The sequence below is a fragment of the Salmo trutta genome, chromosome 14 (genome assembly GCF_901001165.1).
Source record: "Salmo trutta chromosome 14, fSalTru1.1, whole genome shotgun sequence".
Classification (NCBI taxonomy): domain Eukaryota; kingdom Metazoa; phylum Chordata; class Actinopteri; order Salmoniformes; family Salmonidae; genus Salmo; species Salmo trutta.
Window position 1 is genome coordinate 79,664,587 of NC_042970.1, and position 18,087 is coordinate 79,682,673.

The window sequence follows — 18,087 nt, forward strand, 5'->3', positions numbered from 1 at the left end:
CTCTGACTTGCTCCTGATTGGCCAAAGGGATACTTCCACAAAGGGAGTGTACTAATAGGGTTGAAGGTCACTATCTGATCTTTCTACTGTAAACGTGGACATTGATCTGTGTGTGTGTGTTTGTCTGTCAGAAATCTGACTCTCTCTCCATCTCCCCCCTCCTCTCCCTCCCTCCCTCCTCCCCTCTTCTCTCTCCAGGGGTATGGTGAGGCAGACAGGGCCATGTAACACAGTGGAGGCTTCTCATAGGAGGAAGGGGAGGACCATCCTCCTTTGTGAATTTAATAAAAATAAAATGTCTTAAACATTTAAAAAAGTGATCCTTTTAAGATAAAACTATGTCATCAAATAAATTATTAAAACATAGTATTTTGCAATGAAGGTCTACAGTAGCCTCAACAGCACTCTGTAGGGTAGCACCATGGAGTAGCTGGAGGACTAGCTTCTGTCTTCCTCTGAGTATATTGATGTCAATACAAAAACCTAGGAGGTTCCTACCCACTTCCATAGACTTACACATTAATTATGACAACTTACGGACGATGTCCTCCACCCTGTCAGCACTCTTGCAGCATGAACTGACATGTTGTCCACCCAATCCCAGAATCAGAGAATAAATCTAGTACTGAAAGCATAAGCTACAGATAGATATCACTGCAGTGCACACAATGTGGTGAGTAGTAGACTCAGAGAGAAAGACAATAGTTGAACAGTTTTGAACAAACACAGTTCTTCCAAAATGAAGAAGAAGCAAGAGAGAAATAGAGAGATTTCGTAATTTGTTTTCACTTTCACTTTCACTTACTTAGCTAGCAAATGCAGCTATCTAGTTTAGCCTACTCAAACACGCTGCTCAAACAGAGGGATGCTATGTTAGCTAGCTGGCTATGCCTATCCAGCACAACACTGGAAGTCTTCCAGGTCATGGTAAGCTTTTGGTTTGACTAATTTATTGCCACCGGGGCTCGCCGGTGTAACTGCTTACTACTGACTGTAAACTATAACGTTACCTCATGATTATAGCGGGTTTACTAGCGCTTTAGTTCTATTAGCTACGTTGACTATGACGTTACTTTAGCTAATATGGTGACAACGATATAGGGTGTGTGTAGTGGTTTGGCTTGGAAAGGTTTTTTTGCCTGGTCACATACAGCTGATGTGTTGTGCATTGCTACTATAACAACCTCCACTCTTCTGGGAAGGATTTCCACTAGATGTTGGGAACATTAGTGAGGGGACTTGTTTCCATTCAGCCACAAGAACATTAGTGAGGTTAAGCATTGATGTTGGGCGATTAGTCCTGGCTTGCAGTCAGCGTTCCAATTTATCCCTAAGGTTTTTGATTGGTTTGAGGTCTAGGCACTGCAGGCCATTCAAGATCTTCCACACTGATCTCGACAAACCATTTCTGTATGGACCTTGCTTTGTACACGGGGGCATTGTCATGCTGAAACAGGAAAGTGTCTTCCTGTCACGATTCCCACCGACGGTGGCGCCCCCTCCTGCTCGGGTGGCGCTCGGCGGTCGTCGTCACCGGCCTATTAGCTACCACCGATTCCCTTTTGCTTTTCCCTTTTTTTATTTTGTGACACCTGTGGTCAATTAGCCATTAGAGGGGCTATTTAGTTTAGCTGGCCCGCTCCTGTTCGTGCGGGATTAATGATTGTTTCTTGTCAGACGGCTTATGTTCGTGTCGACGTTGTTTGACGCCGTATGTATTTTCTCCCCTGTGTGTGGGCACATTTGTTTTTTGTGTGCGTGTATATTAAAAACACCACTACCCTGTGTTCGCTGCTTCCTGCGCCTCATTCCTCCTCCACGATTACCAAGCCATAACACTTCCCCAAACTGTTGCCACAAAGTTTGAAGCACAGAATCATATAGAATGTCATTGTATGCTGTAGCGTTAAGATCTCTCTTCACTGGAACTAAGGGATCTAGCCTGAACCATGAAAAAGAGCCCCACCAAACCCAGATTCATCTGTCTGACTGCCAGATGGTGAAACCTGATTCATCACTCCAGAGAACACGTTTCCGCTGCTCCAGAGTCCAATGAAGGCAAGCTTTACACTACTCCAGCCGACGCTTGGCATTGCGCATGGTGATCTTAAGCTTGTGTGCGGCTGCTCGGCCATGGAATCCTATTTCATGAAGCTCCCGTCAAACAGTTCCTGTGCTGATATTGCTTCCAGCAGCAGTTCGGAACTCGGTAGTGACTGTTGCAGCCGAGGACAGACTATTTTTTTTACGCGCTAGGCACTTCAGCACTTGGCTGGTCCCGTCTTGTGAGCTTGTGTGGCCTACCACTTTGCGGCTGAGCCGTTGTTGCTCCTAGACGTTACCACTTCATAATAACAGCACTTACAGTTAACCAGGGCAGCTCTAGCAGGGCAGAAATTTGACGAACTGACTTGTTGTAAAGGTGGCATCCTATGAAGGTGCCACATGGAAAGTCACTGAGCTCATCAGAAAGGCCATTCTACTGCCAATGTTTGTTGATGGAGATTGCTCGATTTTATACATCTGTCAGCAACGGGTGTGTTATGGCCTAATCCACTAATCTGAAGGGTTGTTCACATACTTTAGAAAATATAGTGTCCTGAGCTTTGTTATATCTCCTAGATATAGGACAGTCACTTCAAAACCTTAGTTCTTATTAGATATTTTTTCACTGTCTTTTTTTGCCATTTATGAATGTGTTATTCAATGTGTTTAAATGGGCTATAGCAGTAAAGGATAAATTCAATATTTTATCAAATCATTTTTAAGTATTTTTTTTTACCTAAAGGGGTACTATAATTCAAAATCAAATAGCTAAATGGTCCATGGTACGACCACCTTAAAACAATTCCATATGTCAGCTAGTAGAACCTCCCCAAACGGTTTAGACATGTAGAGGTTCAGAAACCCAGTGTCAGAGGGAACAATGTCCAGCACCTAAACACACAAATCAAATCAAATTGTATTTGTCACATGCGCCGAATACAACAGGTAGACCTTACTGTAAAATGGTTAATGACAAGCCCTTAACTAACAATGTAGTTGTTTTTATGTAAGAAAATAATTCATTTTTTAAAATATGGAAATGCTACAATAAAAATCACAAAATAACAATAACGAAGCAGAAATAACCAAATACATGAAAGATTATTCATTGTCATAAAAAAAACACAAATCATGCAGACAGAATGGGACACAATAATCCCAGACAGACAGACAGACTTATTTATATGCATGTCAGGGTTCACTTTAGGTCCATTGTTCTGAAGATCAGTGAGCTGAAGACACCTCTTTCACACAAGCACACTGGAAATTCAGAGCAGCTTGCCTTGGCCTTGGCATAATGACAGCTCACTGTTGTCTGTTGTTTCTACCTATCTAATGTTGATAGATAAATGTTAGCTGACTAGCTAGCTCACTAGCTAATGATGGGGTCTTACTGTAATTCAGTGGCAGCACATCATATTGTTCACAATCCAGTCCATTCAGAGTAGCTGTGTGATGCACAAAAATGCTTCTTTATCGCTGAATAACAGCCTCTTCATGTAGCTAACAAGCTAGCTGAGCTCACTAATTCACTCAATTCAAATGCCAGTTCAACATAAGTCCCAATAACACAGTATTTTTACGTGCGTGACTGATTTATTCTATATGTATGCCATTTTCTACCTTCTATTTTGTATATTTTCATCAGACTCTAGGGACATGTGAAGCCTGGAGGCTGCAGTAATGTTGAGATGTCAGTAGGGAGAGCTCTAGTCTAGAACACTGGAACCAAAGATACTCTCCTTTCATCTGTTCTGGAACCTTCAGTACCAGCTGATGAAGAGTGATGGAATGGGTCACATTTTGTCTCTTGTAGAACATGTAGGCCCACTCCTCAAATAAAGAAATGCAACTACAGTATGCTGACTTTAGACCATTTTCTATTTAGATACAGTAACATCCCTTATGTGACATGCTGTTGCTGCATGTTAATGCCCTGACTAGGCTTCTTTAAAATGTATCAACCACAGAACTCACACAGGCTACTCCTGCTTCTACTAATACTTACAATAGACTACTTCTTGTTTCCACGCAGTGACAGTAAGTTGACTAACTGTTCAAGACTTCTCCCCTTCACTTCACTCTGTAAGTACACTTGATGATATCTGGGAATATAGTTTTATTTTTGATGTTTTTAGCCGTACATCAAATGACTCCCTGTATCTTTGTACTTGTTGGTTTACATTGAACTGTGTTTTGGTTGTTACATCAGGGCCTGTATTCATAAAGTGTCTCAGACGGTCCATATAATTATGATCTAAAAGGCTAAACTGATCCCAGATCAGCTCTCCTACTCTGATACACTTTGTGAATACTGATCCTGGACTGTTGAGTTGAGTTGAGTTTATTTTATGTTTACAGGGACAGTGCACATTAATCAACGTTTCAGTAAAAGTGCCGGTTTTAGCCAGCCGGCTCATTTTCAACCGCAGTCCCTGGGCAGGTTATTAAAAACAATTACAATACAGACAATCATAGAACAGTGAGCACACGCAGAGTAACATAGGACAAGCAAGACATAGCATACAGACAGAGCAACATAGGACAAGCAAGATGTAGCATACAGACAGAGCAACATAGGACAAGCAAGATGTAGCATACAGACAGAGCAACATAGAACAAAAAGCAACAAGACACAATCCATAAAAACAACAAAGTGTTTCCACACCTCACAAGCTACAGACAACAGACAACATGGAAAGCGGCAATACACAGCTAGGGATTATGTTCACAAATCTGATTGACCTTTAGCCATGTCTTCATGCATTTTGTGAAAGTGTGATAGGTGGTGCAGTTATGTGTGTCTGATGGCAGTGTATTCTAGACATGGGAAGCTCTCAAAGAGAAAGTGGATTTACTAAAGGTGCTTTTTCTTAAGGGAACTATACAGTCACCTCTCATGGCAGACCTTGTGGATCTGCTGCCATATGTTTGGATTTTCTGTTTAACAAAAATACTGAGTGGAGGGGGAGCCAGGCCATTTAGGATCTTGAATACAAGACATGCGTCGGTGTATTGCACCAGATTTTACCAACTCAGGAGCTCATGCATTCTGAGGATGTAATAGTGATGATGGCTATTGGGCTTTCTATCAAGCACTTTGAGAGCCTGTTTGTAGACAGACTGAATAGACTGTGGTTTCATGTGTTTAGTTTAGCTCATTTTATTCAATTGCATGTTTAAAACATGATTAGTAGAGTGTGCCAGTAATACCCAGATCTCAATTCAATAGGGTCATGTTCACTGTCAAAGTATAACAGGGTCAAGAATAACTGTGTGTGTGTGTGTGTGTGTGTGTGTGTGTGTGTGTGTGTGTGTGTGTGTGTGTGTGTGTGTGTGTGTGTGTGTGTGTGTGTGTGTGTGTGTGTGTGTGTGTGTGTGTGTGTGTGTGTGTGTGTGTGTGTGTGATGTGTCTGTTTCTGTGAGTGTAAATGTATTCATCTGATTGTGGGCTATACAGTCACGACAAATTATTGGCACCCTTGACAATCTCACCTCTTGTACTTTACAGTACATATAGTAACTACAAATAATACATTTACATTGTTTTGGAGAGCAATAGTGGTTTATTCACCTTCAATATCATCATCATGTCTGTACAAAATAAACACAGACACTTTCAGAAGGAGCAATGTCCTGTTACATGAAATATTATTTATTGCCATTTTTAAAACACATCACGCAGACACAATATGACATCATGGATGTTTGGAGTGTTGAAGGTAGTTCCATCAGCGAGGGCATTCCACTCCGGAACACAGAAAGATGGAACATACCGGAATGTTCCATGATTGATAATATTACATCTCACAGTTAACAAGTTCAGATTATTTCTTGATTTAAAGCCTTTGTCCTAAGATGAATATCCACCATTTTGTCCAATTAGTAGTTAGAGAATAGAATACATCATTGTTTAGTGAGAATGTGATGTCATCTGTTTCTTGACCCCCTAACTAGTGTCAAACTTTCCCAGGTAGGAAGAGAGGGGTGAGGGGTGGATGGGAGAGTGGAGATCCAATGGAGAGGTATCGTTTACCCCCCTGATAGCCCCATTGAGTCTGTTTTTGGATAGAACATGGTGAGGGGGCAGTTGTGGTAAATATGGGCGGCCCTTCTGATAGGCCACACCCACAGGAAGTGTCACTAAATGACGTTGTCGAACAGATGCATGGACTGCATGATGTAATCATCCTGGACGAGAGCCAGGAAGGGACAAAAAGCACAACGGGTAAGAAGCAGCTGGAGAGAAGGTTTAATTCTATTTCCATGTATCTCTTTCCTCCTAGAAATCCTGTTGTATAAGAACCCAAAGTGAACCGGAGGGCCTTGTTGTGGTCACAATAACAACCCTTTGTCAGACGTCCCTGTGGTCCTTCACACATTCCTGAGTCAGTACCTAGGGATTAGTAGAGGTCATCCAGACCGTTTTTACATGTATAAACAGCTGGATCTTGTCTGAGCGGTTAGCTGACAATGCCGAGACCCGCTACGTACTTAATGCTGATTGGTTTTGGTTCTGTCCACTATAGTGCTGTCTGGTCAGAACATGGTGTTGAGGCCCGTCACTCTACTCTTGATGGTCACCACCACCACCACATACATGCAGACACAGCTGTTTCCACTTGAAGATGTTTTATATTATTGTGTGGTTATATTCGCTGGACTCACACTTCAGTAAGGAACTGCATGTCAGAAGTCTGTCAGCAGCACAACACTTCTTCTCAAGACTGACGATGCCTTGCACTAACTAAAGGTGAGGGGAGGCGGTGTCCTGCAGCACATCCAAGTACCCTGATTGGTTGGATGAACAGCGGTGCGAAGGGTGATTGACAGAGCTGCAGGCCAGTCAAGTTGAGAGGGCATGCAAACGAACACAGTCATACCAGGCCCATAGGGCTCTGGTCAAAGGTAGTGCACTATATAGGGATTATGGTGTCATTTGGGACGCATTCAGTGTAACAGAATGACAGTGGCATGTTGTACGACTACAAACGTGTTTGTGTGCTTCAATGTGACTTTGTCGAGTAGACAGTGTTCTGTTTCACCATTCTATCTGATGTATTGTCAGTTTGTAATGTTGTTATTAGCCCAACTTTATTGAGGACATGATTATTAGGATGGTGCAGTAATGTTGAGATGCTAGTAGGGAGATCTCTAGTCTAGAACACTGGAACCTTCAGTACCACTTTGATACAGCTGATGAAGAGTGTAAATTGAATGTGTTTGTAGAATAGAAGGAAAATCTAATGAAAGACGTAGACCTTACCATGAAATGCTTACTTACAAGTCCATGGAACTGGCCAACTGTTAGCAGCATACCACCCTGCATCCCACTGCTAGCTTGCTTCTGAAGCTAAGCAGAGTTCCCCTTGATCAGTCCCTGGATGGGAGACCAGAAGCTACTGGAAGTGGTGTTGGAGGGCCAGTAGGAGGCACTCTTTCCTCTGGTCTAAAAATATACATCCCAATGCCCCATGGTAGTGATTGGGGATGTTGTCCTGTATAGGGTGCTGTTTTTTGGATGGGATGTTAAATGGGTGTCCTGACTCTCTGTGGTCACTAAAAATCCCATGGCACTTATTGTTAGAGTAGGGGTGTTAACCCTGGTGTCCACTGCTAAAATTCACAATCTGGCCCTCATGCCACCTAATCATCCCCAGATTTGAATTGGCTCATTCATCCCCCTTTTAAATATTCCCCAGGTTGTTGCTGTAAGTGAGAATGTGTTCTCAGTCAACTTACCTGGAAAAATAAGGCTTAGATAAATAATAATAAATATATAGAACTTTGACCTGTTCCATGTAGAACTGAGAGGGGCAAGGCAACACATTCTAAGATATTATAAACATTCTAAATAGTAGGCTATAGTAAACACATTCTAAGATATTATAAACATTCTAAATAGTAGACTATAGTAAACACATTCTAAGATATTATAAACATTCTAAATAGTAGACTATAGTAAACACATTCTAAGATATTATAAACATTCCATATAGTAGGCTATAGTAAACACATTCTAAGATATTATAAACATTCTAAATAGTAGGCTATAGTAAACACATTCTAAGATATTATAAACATTCTAAATAGTAGACTATAGTAAACACATTCTAAGATATTATAAACATTCTAAATAGTAGACTATAGTAAACACTATTCTGACATGTTGTTCTGGTCCTCATGCATGTTAATGACTTAAAGAGGAAGGAAAGGACAGTTCTGCATCAGCTACTTGTGTTCTGACTACTATAAATATGTATCAAACACAGAACTGACACTTACTAGCAGTTCCCACTCACTACCAGTCAGTTGACTCACTGTACAAGACCTCTCCCCTTCAGTCTGTAAGTACTCTTGATATCTTGAAATATAGTTGTTTGTTTTTAGCCATAAGTCATGTACTCAAGGGTCTCAGACTTGGAGTGCTGATCTTGGATCAGATCCTGCTGGTCCATATAATTATGATCTAAATGGGAAAACTAATCCTAGATCCTACTCTGAGATACTTTGTGAATACAGACACTATCATATAATGATGATATAAAAGGTATGTGTGACTTGTTGTTTAGTCTCACAGCTTGGGGATAGGAGCTATCATTCAACCTGGTGGTAACTGCCTTGCTCAAATTGGCAGATTTTTCCACCTTGCCAGGTCGGGGATTTGAACTAGCAATGTTTCAGTTACTGGTCCAACTCTCCTAACCGCTATGCTACCTGCCGATACCGCTGACACAGACCATATTACCAAACTATTATAATGATGTTATTTACACACCATCCACTCAAGGCTGTGATGATGATGTGTTGTTATACTGCATCCCAAATGACACCATATTCCCTATAGAGTGCACTACTTTTGACTAGAGCCCTACCTGCTGCCCCTGATGGTATGTATGTAGTTATTCACCAGCTATAGAGTGAGTTGTTGTTTATGTTTCTAAGACTGCAGGGTGGGAGATGCAACAATGGCCTTGAGAACAGCAGGAAGTGTGTTGGTGGTCTTTCTCTGGTCTGTAGCAGGTATGGTCTCATTCTTATCTTTTAGTTGCTCTGTTTAATAATCTACAGACATTTCTAAAAGGATAAGAATCATAATGTTATTCTGGTGTGTTCTGTTAGGAGTCTCCACTTCACTTTAAATAGTTATCTTTCACACCTCACTGAGTGATGCTTATCTCTGGTTTCCATTCACACTCAAATCAGGAAGTACGGCAACAAAGTGTGGACAAACCCTACCTTCAGTGTGAGCCAATAGACCTTGTCTTCATTCTGATACCATTGTGATGTCTAACTGTGTTTCAGTGGTACTGGGTCAGTATGGCTGGAGTGTGACTTACACCACTCAGAGTATCTGTGTCTTGAAGGGGTCAGCAGTGGATCTGTCCTGCTCTATCAGATATCCCAGTGGTACAGTCACATCAACCTACTGGTTCACTAAATGGGGGACTGGTGTAGAACCTGAAGATCTAGGTCAGAACCCAGAGTATGCAGGTCGTCTGGAGTATCATGGGGATAAGAAGAATGGTCACAACCTGAGAATCACAGACCTGAGAGAGAGAGACTCAGCTACGTACAAGTTCAGATTTATAACAGATCAGACTGGAGGGAAATATACTGGTGATCCTGGAGTCTCTCTGTCTGTAACAGGTACAGTAACATTCTATATACTGGTGATCCTGGAGTCTCTCTGTCTGTAAGAGGTACAGTAACATTCTATATACTAGTGATCCTGGAGTTACTCTGTCTGTCACAGGTACAGTAACATTCTATATACTGGTGATCCTGGAGTCTCTCTGTCTGTAACAGGTACAGTAACATTCTATATACTGGTGATCCTGGAGTCTCTCTGTCTGTAACAGGTACAGTAACATTGTATATACTGGTGATCCTGGAGTCTCTCTGTCTGTCACAGGTACAGTAACATTCTATATACTGGTGATCCTGGAGTCACTCTGTCTGTAACAGGTACAGTAACATTCTATATACTGGTGATCCTGGAGTCACTGTCTGTAACAGGTACAGTAACATTCTATATACTGGTGATCCTGGAGTCTCTCTGTCTGTAACAGGTACAGTAACATTCTATATACTGGTGATCCTGGAGTCTCTCTGTCTGTCACAGGTACAGTAACATTCTATATACTGGTGATCCTGGAGTCACTCTGTCTGTCACAGGTACAGTAACATTCTATATACTGGTGATCCTGGAGTCACTCTGTCTGTAACAGGTACAGTAACATTCTATATACTGGTGATCCTGGAGTCACTCTGTCTGTAACAGGTTCAGTAACATTCCATATACTGGTGATCCTGGAGTCACTCTGTCTGTCACAGGTACAGTAACATTCTATATACTGGTGATCCTGGAGTCACTCTGTCTGTAACAGGTACAGTAACATTCTATATACTGGTGATCCTGGAGTCACTCTGTCTGTAACAGGTTCAGTAACATTCCATATACTGGTGATCCTGGAGTCACTCTGTCTGTCACAGGTACAGTAACATTCTATATACTGGTGATCCTGGAGTCACACTGTCTGTAACAGGTACAGTAACATTCTATATACTGGTGATCCTGGAGTCTCTCTGTCTGTCACAGGTACAGTAACATTCTATTTACTGGTGATCCTGGAGTCTCTCTGTCTGTAACAGGTACAGTAACATTCTATATACTGGTGATCCTGGAGTCTCTCTGTCTGTAACAGGTACAGTAACATTATATATACTGGTGATCCTGGAGTCTCTCTGTCTGTAAGAGGTACAGTAACATTCTATATACTAGTGATCCTGGAGTTACTCTGTCTGTCACAGGTACAGTAACATTCTATATACTGGTGATCCTGGAGTCTCTCTGTCTGTAACAGGTACAGTAACATTCTATATACTGGTGATCCTGGAGTCTCTCTGTCTGTAACAGGTACAGTAACATTCTATATACTGGTGATCCTTGAGTCTCTCTGTCTGTCACAGGTACAGTAACATTCTATATACTGGTGATCCTGGAGTCACTCTGTCTGTCACAGGTACAGTAACATTCTATATACTGGTGATCCTGGAGTCACTCTGTCCGTCACAGGTACAGTAACATTCTATATACTGGTGATCCTGGAGTCACTCTGTCTGTAACAGGTTCAGTAACATTCCATATACTGGTGATCCTGGAGTCACTCTGTCTGTCACAGGTACAGTAACATTCTATATACTGGTGATCCTGGAGTCACACTGTCTGTAACAGGTACAGTAACATTCTATATACTGGTGATCCTGGAGTCTCTCTGTCTGTCACAGGTACAGTAACATTCTATTTACTGGTGATCCTGGAGTCTCTCTGTCTGTAACAGGTACAGTAACATTCTATATACTGGTGATCCTGGAGTCTCTCTGTCTTTCACAGGTACAGTAACATTCTATATACTGGTGATCCTGGAGTCACTCTGTCCGTCACAGGTACAGTAACATTCTATATACTGGTGATCCTGGAGTCTCTCTGTTTGTCACAGGTACAGTAACATTCTATATACTGGTGATCCTGGAGTCACTCTGTCCGTCACAGGTACAGTAACATTCTATATACTGGTGATCCTGGAGTCACTCTGTCTGAAACAGGTTCAGTAACATTCTATATACTGGTGATCCTGGAGTCTCTCTGTCTGTAACAGGTACAGTTACATTCTATATACTGGTGATCCTGGAGTCACTCTGTCTGTAACAGGTACAGTAACATTCTATATACTGGTGATCCTGGAGTCACTCTGTCTGTCACAGGTACAGTAACATTCTATATACTGGTGATCCTGGAGTCTCTCTGTCTGTAACAGGTACAGTAACATTCTATATACTGGTGATCCTGGAGTCTCTCTGTCTGTAACAGGTACAGTAACATTCTATATACTGGTGATCCTGGAGTCAGTCTGTCTGTAACAGGTACAGTTACATTCTATATACTGGTGATCCTGGAGTCTCTCTGTCTGTCACAGGTACAGTAACATTCTATATACTGGTGATCCTGGAGTCTCTCTGTCTGTCACAGGTACAGTAACATTCTATATACTGGTGATCCTGGAGTCTCTCTGTCTGTCACAGGTACAGTAACATTCTATATACTGGTGATCCTGGAGTCTGTCTGTAACAGGTACAGTAACATTCTATATTCTGGTGATCCTGGAGTCACTCTGTCTGTAACAGGTACAGTAACATTCTATATACTGGTGATCCTGGAGTCAGTCTGTCTGTAACAGGTACAGTTACATTCTATATACTGGTGATCCTGGAGTCTCTCTGTCTGTCACAGGTACAGTAACATTCTATATACTGGTGATCCTGGAGTCTCTCTGTCTGTCACAGGTACAGTAACATTCTATATACTGGTGATCCTGGAGTCTCTCTGTCTGTCACAGGTACAGTAACATTCTATATACTGGTGATCCTGGAGTCTGTCTGTAACAGGTACAGTAACATTCTATATTCTGGTGATCCTGGAGTCACTCTGTCTGTTACAGGTAGAGTAACATGCTTTATACTGCTAGTCTGTTGAATTAAAATCTACTGTCCATTTCGGTCTAGAAATTGGATTTGTATATATGAAACAGATTGAAGAATGAAATGAGTATGAGAATGTCTCGCATTATGTGATTAAACTATAGAACAGGTGATTCAGGGTTTTAATGTTGTGATCTACTCCAGCTCTGCAGGTGAAGGTGACTCCACCACGGTGGGCAACGTCGAAGACACTGACCTGTATCACCACCTGTACTCTGACTGGTAACCCCACCTACATCTGGTACAAGAACGGACAACATCTAGATGAGAGCACCTCCCCCCAGTACAAAGACTCAGTCTTCAGTAACAGTAAAGACAGTTACTCCTGTGCTGTAAAAGGCCATGAGGATCTCCACTCTCCTGCAGTGTGTGAGTGTTTCTTTAATTAACAATACCGTACAACCTCTGTGTGTGTTGGTTTCACTATGTAATATTAGAACTGTTATCATTTCTAGAAATAACTGAGAATATATTCCAGTTGTTCTCTTGTTATGTCACTGTGTTTCAGGTGTTCAGGGTCAGAGCTGCAACAGAGTAACTTACACCAAGAGGAGAATCTGTGTCTTGAAGGGGTCAACAGTGGACATATCCTGTACTTATGTTGGTTATTATTCCACCACAACATTCTGGTTTAGAAGTGATAAGTCGACCCCTGAAGACCTAACCAGAGACCCAGGGTATGCAGGTCGTGTTGAGTACACTGGAACATACAGAGGTCCCTTCACCCTGAGAATCACAGATCTGAGAGAGGAGGACTCAGCTGAGTATCGCTTCACTTTTAAAACAGACAACTTTGAATGGGGTCATAGTTTCCCAGGAACAACTCTGTCTGTCACAGGTAATACTACACTGTATGATACAACTGTAAATCATATTGAATTACAGGAGAAAATAAATGAACCATCCTGTTAACACAGAGGTGTATGTGGTTTTATACATATTGTTTCAGATCTGCAGGTGAAGGTGACTCCTGCTGCAGAGGGACAGAAGACACTGACCTGTAGCACCACCTGTACTCTGACTGACAACCCCACCTACATCTGGTACAAGAACGGACAACGTCTTGATGAGCCCACTTCCCAACACCACTTTAGTAATATGCTGGTGGTCTGGGATTCTACTGTGAACATTTACTCCTGTGCTGTTGAAGGTCAAGAGGGTCTCCACTCTCCTGTAGTTTGTGAGTATGAATGAAACTAGGATTCCACTTAGGGAGTATCAATCATTTAAGGTCAATGAGAAGGGTAATACTTCAGTATTCATCATTACATATAAATTACAAACAAAATCATAGATGTATGTACTCTGTCACAGGTAACACTGCACAGCACATTATACAGTTTTGAAGAGTCATGAATTTAATCATTAATTCTAAACGATGTACTCTGTTTTTACTCCCCTTTAATTCAGGTTTTCAGGTGAAGGTGACTCCTAAACAGTATTCAGAGTATAAGACACTGACCTGTATCACCAATTGTACTCTGACTGGTAACCCCACCTACATCTGGTACAAGAACGGACAACATCTAGATGATAGCACCTCCCCCCAGTACAAATACTCAGTCTACAGTAACTATGTAGACAGTTACTCCTGTGCTGTAAAAGGCCATGAGGATCTCCACTCTCCTGCAGTGTGTGAGTGTTTCTTTAATTAACAATACCGTACAACCTCTGTGTGTGTTGGTTTCACTATGTAATATTAGAACTGTTATCATTTCTAGAAAGACCTGAGAATATAATCCAGTTGTTCTCTTGTTATGTCACTGTGTTTCAGGTGTTCAGGGTCAGATCTGCTACAGAGTAACTTACACCAAGAGGAGAATCTGTGTCTTGAAGGGGTCAACAGTGGACATATCCTGTACTTATGTTGGTTATTATTCCACCACATCAACATTCTGGTTTAGAAGTGATAAGTCGACCCCTGAAGACCTAACCAGAGACCCAGGGTATACAGGTCGTGTTGAGTACACTGGAACATACAAAGGTCCCTTCACCCTGAGAATCACAGATCTGAGAGAGGAGGACTCAGCTGAGTATCGCTTCACTTTTAAAACATACAACTTTGAATGGGGTCATAAAACATACAACTTTGAATGGGGTCATAGTTTCCCAGGAACAACTCTGACTGTCACAGGTAATACTACACTGTATGATACAACTGTAAATCATATTGAATTACAGGATAAAATAAATGAACCATCCTGTTAACACAGAGGTGTATGTGGTTTTATACATATTGTTTCAGGTCTGCAGGTGAAGGTGACTCCTGCTGCAGAGGGACAGAAGACACTGACCTGTAGCACCACCTGTACTCTGACTGACAACCCCACCTACATCTGGTACAGGAATGGACAGAATGTACAAGATACCTCCTCTCCCATGTACTCCATCAGCAGTGAGGATGAAGACAGCTACTACTGTGCTGTAAAAGGCAGTGAGGGTCTCAGCTCTCCTGCAGTGTGTGAGTTCAGTGCAGCAAAATAGTACAGTATTCTATTTGATTTGATTTCTACTTAGCAAGTATCATGCACTCAGGCAAAATAGACATGTCTTACTTTATCAATCATTACAGAACAAAACTTTTCTTTTTACTCGCTGTTAATATCACTCTGACAAAATGTTTGGTATTTTACATCAGATAAACCAAGGAACACCTCAGTGTCAGTCAGTCCCTCTGGTGAAATAGTGGAGGGCAGTTCAGTGACTCTGACCTGCAGCAGTGATGCCAACCCACCTGTGCAGAGTTACACCTGGTGGTACCAGAAGAATGGAGGTGACTATCAGAGTATGACAGGACCACATCATGTCTTCAATCAAATCCAGTCATCTGACAGTGGAGAGTACTACTGTGAGGTCCAGAATGAGATGGGGACAGACAGGTCTAGGACCATAAACATGGATGTGAAATGTGAGTAAAGTACAGCTCAGTGTTTGAATGATAAGGTAGCAAAACAATGGGAATTAAATGCATTAGTCCTAAAGCATAACATCTTCATCTGTATTTATTAACGTTTTGTGTAAGTTAGAGTTTTAGATAGTTCTCTGACTTAACAGATCATTCATTTTTGACATGACATGACATTTGTAAATATACTACTATCATAAATATACTACTGTCATATCCTTCTGACAAATTCTCCTTTACCAGACGGCCCAAAGAGCACCTCAGTGTCAGTCAGTCCCTCTGGTGAAATAGTGGAGGACAGTTCAGTGACTCTGACCTGCAGCAGTGATGCCAACCCACCTGTGGACAAATACACCTGGTACAAGAAGAATGGATCTTCACTGACAGGATCTGAAAAGACATACAATTTCACCACCATCAGTTCTGAGGACAGTGGAGAATACTACTGTGAGGCTGAGAATAAATATGGACGTCTCAACTCTTCTTCTGTGTCTGTGGACGTTCAGTGTTAGTACACCTAACCTCATCTTTTGATCAGAGGATCACATTTAAATTCATATTTCAATAACAAGTAAAACACTATTTAAAAGAATGTTGTTACATATTGTCCACCAGATGGTCCAAAGAGCACCTCAGTGTCAGTCAGTCCCTCTGGTGAAATAGTGGAGGGCAGTTCAGTGACTCTGACCTGCAGCAGTGATGCCAACCCACCTGTGGTCAAATACATCTGGTACTTTCAAAATAAGACTTTTCTAAATGGATTTGGACAGATGTACAACATAAGTAAGTTCAAGTCTAAGGACAATGGACATTACCACTGTGAGGCCTGGAATGGAAGAGGATCTAGGAACTCTACAGCTCTGATGATCATTTTACCAGGTGAACTTTCATCTTCAATATTTCAATACAAAATGACATTTCAATCTAATATTAATAATTACACTTTGGCTTATCAGACTTTGTTTTATAATTATATATACGTTGAGATTAGATCAGTTAACAAATATTGTACTATTGTACTCATATCATTCATATTATATTATAGAGAAACAAACATCAGTTGTGACTGCAGCTGTAGGAATCATAGTGGTTGTTCTGGTTCTCATCCTCTGTCTCTCTGGACTCATGTGGTTCAGGTGAGTGATTCTTTTAAAGATTATTTCACTCTAACACTTTTTTAATTAACTTACTTTGTTCATTGATTCATTAAATAATAAATGTATTAATTAATGTGCAAACCAGGAAGAAGGCCTCCATATCCACCTCTGACACAAGAGACACATCAGAGAATGTACAGGTGAGTCTGTTACAATCAGATTTTTTGTATTGCTTTGTGGAACATTTCTACTCATTATGTTGTCTGTCCTCTCTTCCCATCAGGGGGACTCTAGTCCAGTGTATGAAAACGTCTCAAGCATGGCCATGACCCCTACTGCAGCAAAGACAGCAGCCACCGTCGACCAGGATGATGTTCACTATGCCAGCATCCACTTCTCTCGCTCCAAAAACCAGGAAGTGCCTCTGTACTCCACCGTCCAGCTGCCTCAACCCCAGAAACAGGACGAGGATGTCCAGTACGATGCTGTGAAATTCAACCTCCCCAGTGCTGCCAACCAGTGAGCATATTCTGCCATTACAACAACATAGAGTCAATTCTAGAGCATTGTGGATACACCACATTAAAGGAGAAGTTGGCTTTTTACAACCAAATTTCTATTTTTTATGTAAATGCCATGTTATAGAAAGGTCCAGAAAAACTTTTTTTTTGCGATTTCACTTGTTTTAGAGAATCTTGCCCCGACCAGAAAACCACTTCCTCGTCCTCGTTATGTAGTACGGAGGCTCTTCAAAACTGTCACATCCTGACCAGTATAAGGGTTATTTGTTATTGTAGTTTGGTCAGGACGTGGCAGAGGGTATTTGTTTTATGTGGTTCGGGGTGGTGTTTTTTTAGAAGGGTATTTGATTTATGTATTCCGGGGTTTTTGGGCACTGTTCCTTGTTAATGTATGTCTATGTTAGTCTAGTTAGTTGTATTTCTATGTTTAGGTTAATGGGGACTCTCAACTGGAGGCAGGTGCTTTCTCGTTGCCTCTGATTGAAAGTCCTATATATGGGTATGTGTTTGGTTTAGTGTTTGTGGGAGATTGTCTCTTGTTTTGCATGTGTGAGCCTTACAAGACTGTTTGGTTGTTCGTGAGTTCTTCGTCATTTGTTATTTTGGTGTTTTCTTGGTTTCAATAAATATCAAGATGAGCATCCACATTCCTGCTGCGTTTTGGTCCTCCTTTCCCGACGACAACCGTGACAAAAACATGAACAAATGCTCCAAAAACACCCAAATACGTCCTTTTAGAAACAGAAAGCTCTCAGTATAGTGATGCAGGTCTTTAGATGTAACAGTTGTACACATGAAATTGTGTCATTCCAAACTTTATCCACAACGTTATATTCCATTTTGTGTGACTTGTGCTGTTTCCCCGTCCAACTGTTCTATTCTCTGTGTGTCATGCTGCTAGAACGGACGAGAGGCATCGTTCAAGTCTCAACAACATGGAACATAAAGTTGCACATAATGTTCGGAATGACACAAT

At 41.4% G+C, this 18,087-nt stretch overlaps 1 protein-coding gene across 2 annotated transcripts in view; it reads left to right on the forward strand.

Moving 5' to 3' along the window:
- LOC115147532 (B-cell receptor CD22) overlaps positions 1–18,087 on the forward strand; it is a 37,221-nt gene that overhangs the window by 18,276 nt on the left and 858 nt on the right. The window contains exons 1-16 of one of the 2 annotated variants that reach the window (XM_029689765.1): positions 853–927; positions 4,082–4,131; positions 8,319–9,069; positions 9,352–9,696; positions 12,733–12,957; positions 13,097–13,426; positions 13,538–13,768; positions 13,999–14,223; positions 14,363–14,722; positions 14,834–15,049; positions 15,227–15,496; positions 15,737–16,000; positions 16,109–16,372; positions 16,539–16,629; positions 16,736–16,790; positions 16,874–17,109. In XM_029689765.1, the coding sequence (XP_029545625.1) occupies positions 9,015–9,069; positions 9,352–9,696; positions 12,733–12,957; positions 13,097–13,426; positions 13,538–13,768; positions 13,999–14,223; positions 14,363–14,722; positions 14,834–15,049; positions 15,227–15,496; positions 15,737–16,000; positions 16,109–16,372; positions 16,539–16,629; positions 16,736–16,790; positions 16,874–17,109 (3,167 nt within the window). In that variant the 5' untranslated portion in view covers positions 853–927; positions 4,082–4,131; positions 8,319–9,014. Of the gene's footprint in view, positions 1–852; positions 928–4,081; positions 4,132–8,318; positions 9,070–9,351; positions 9,697–12,732; positions 12,958–13,096; positions 13,427–13,537; positions 13,769–13,998; positions 14,224–14,362; positions 14,723–14,833; positions 15,050–15,226; positions 15,497–15,736; positions 16,001–16,108; positions 16,373–16,538; positions 16,630–16,735; positions 16,791–16,873; positions 17,110–18,087 lie in introns of those variants that run through there. The other variant, XM_029689766.1, reaches the window with a different exon arrangement.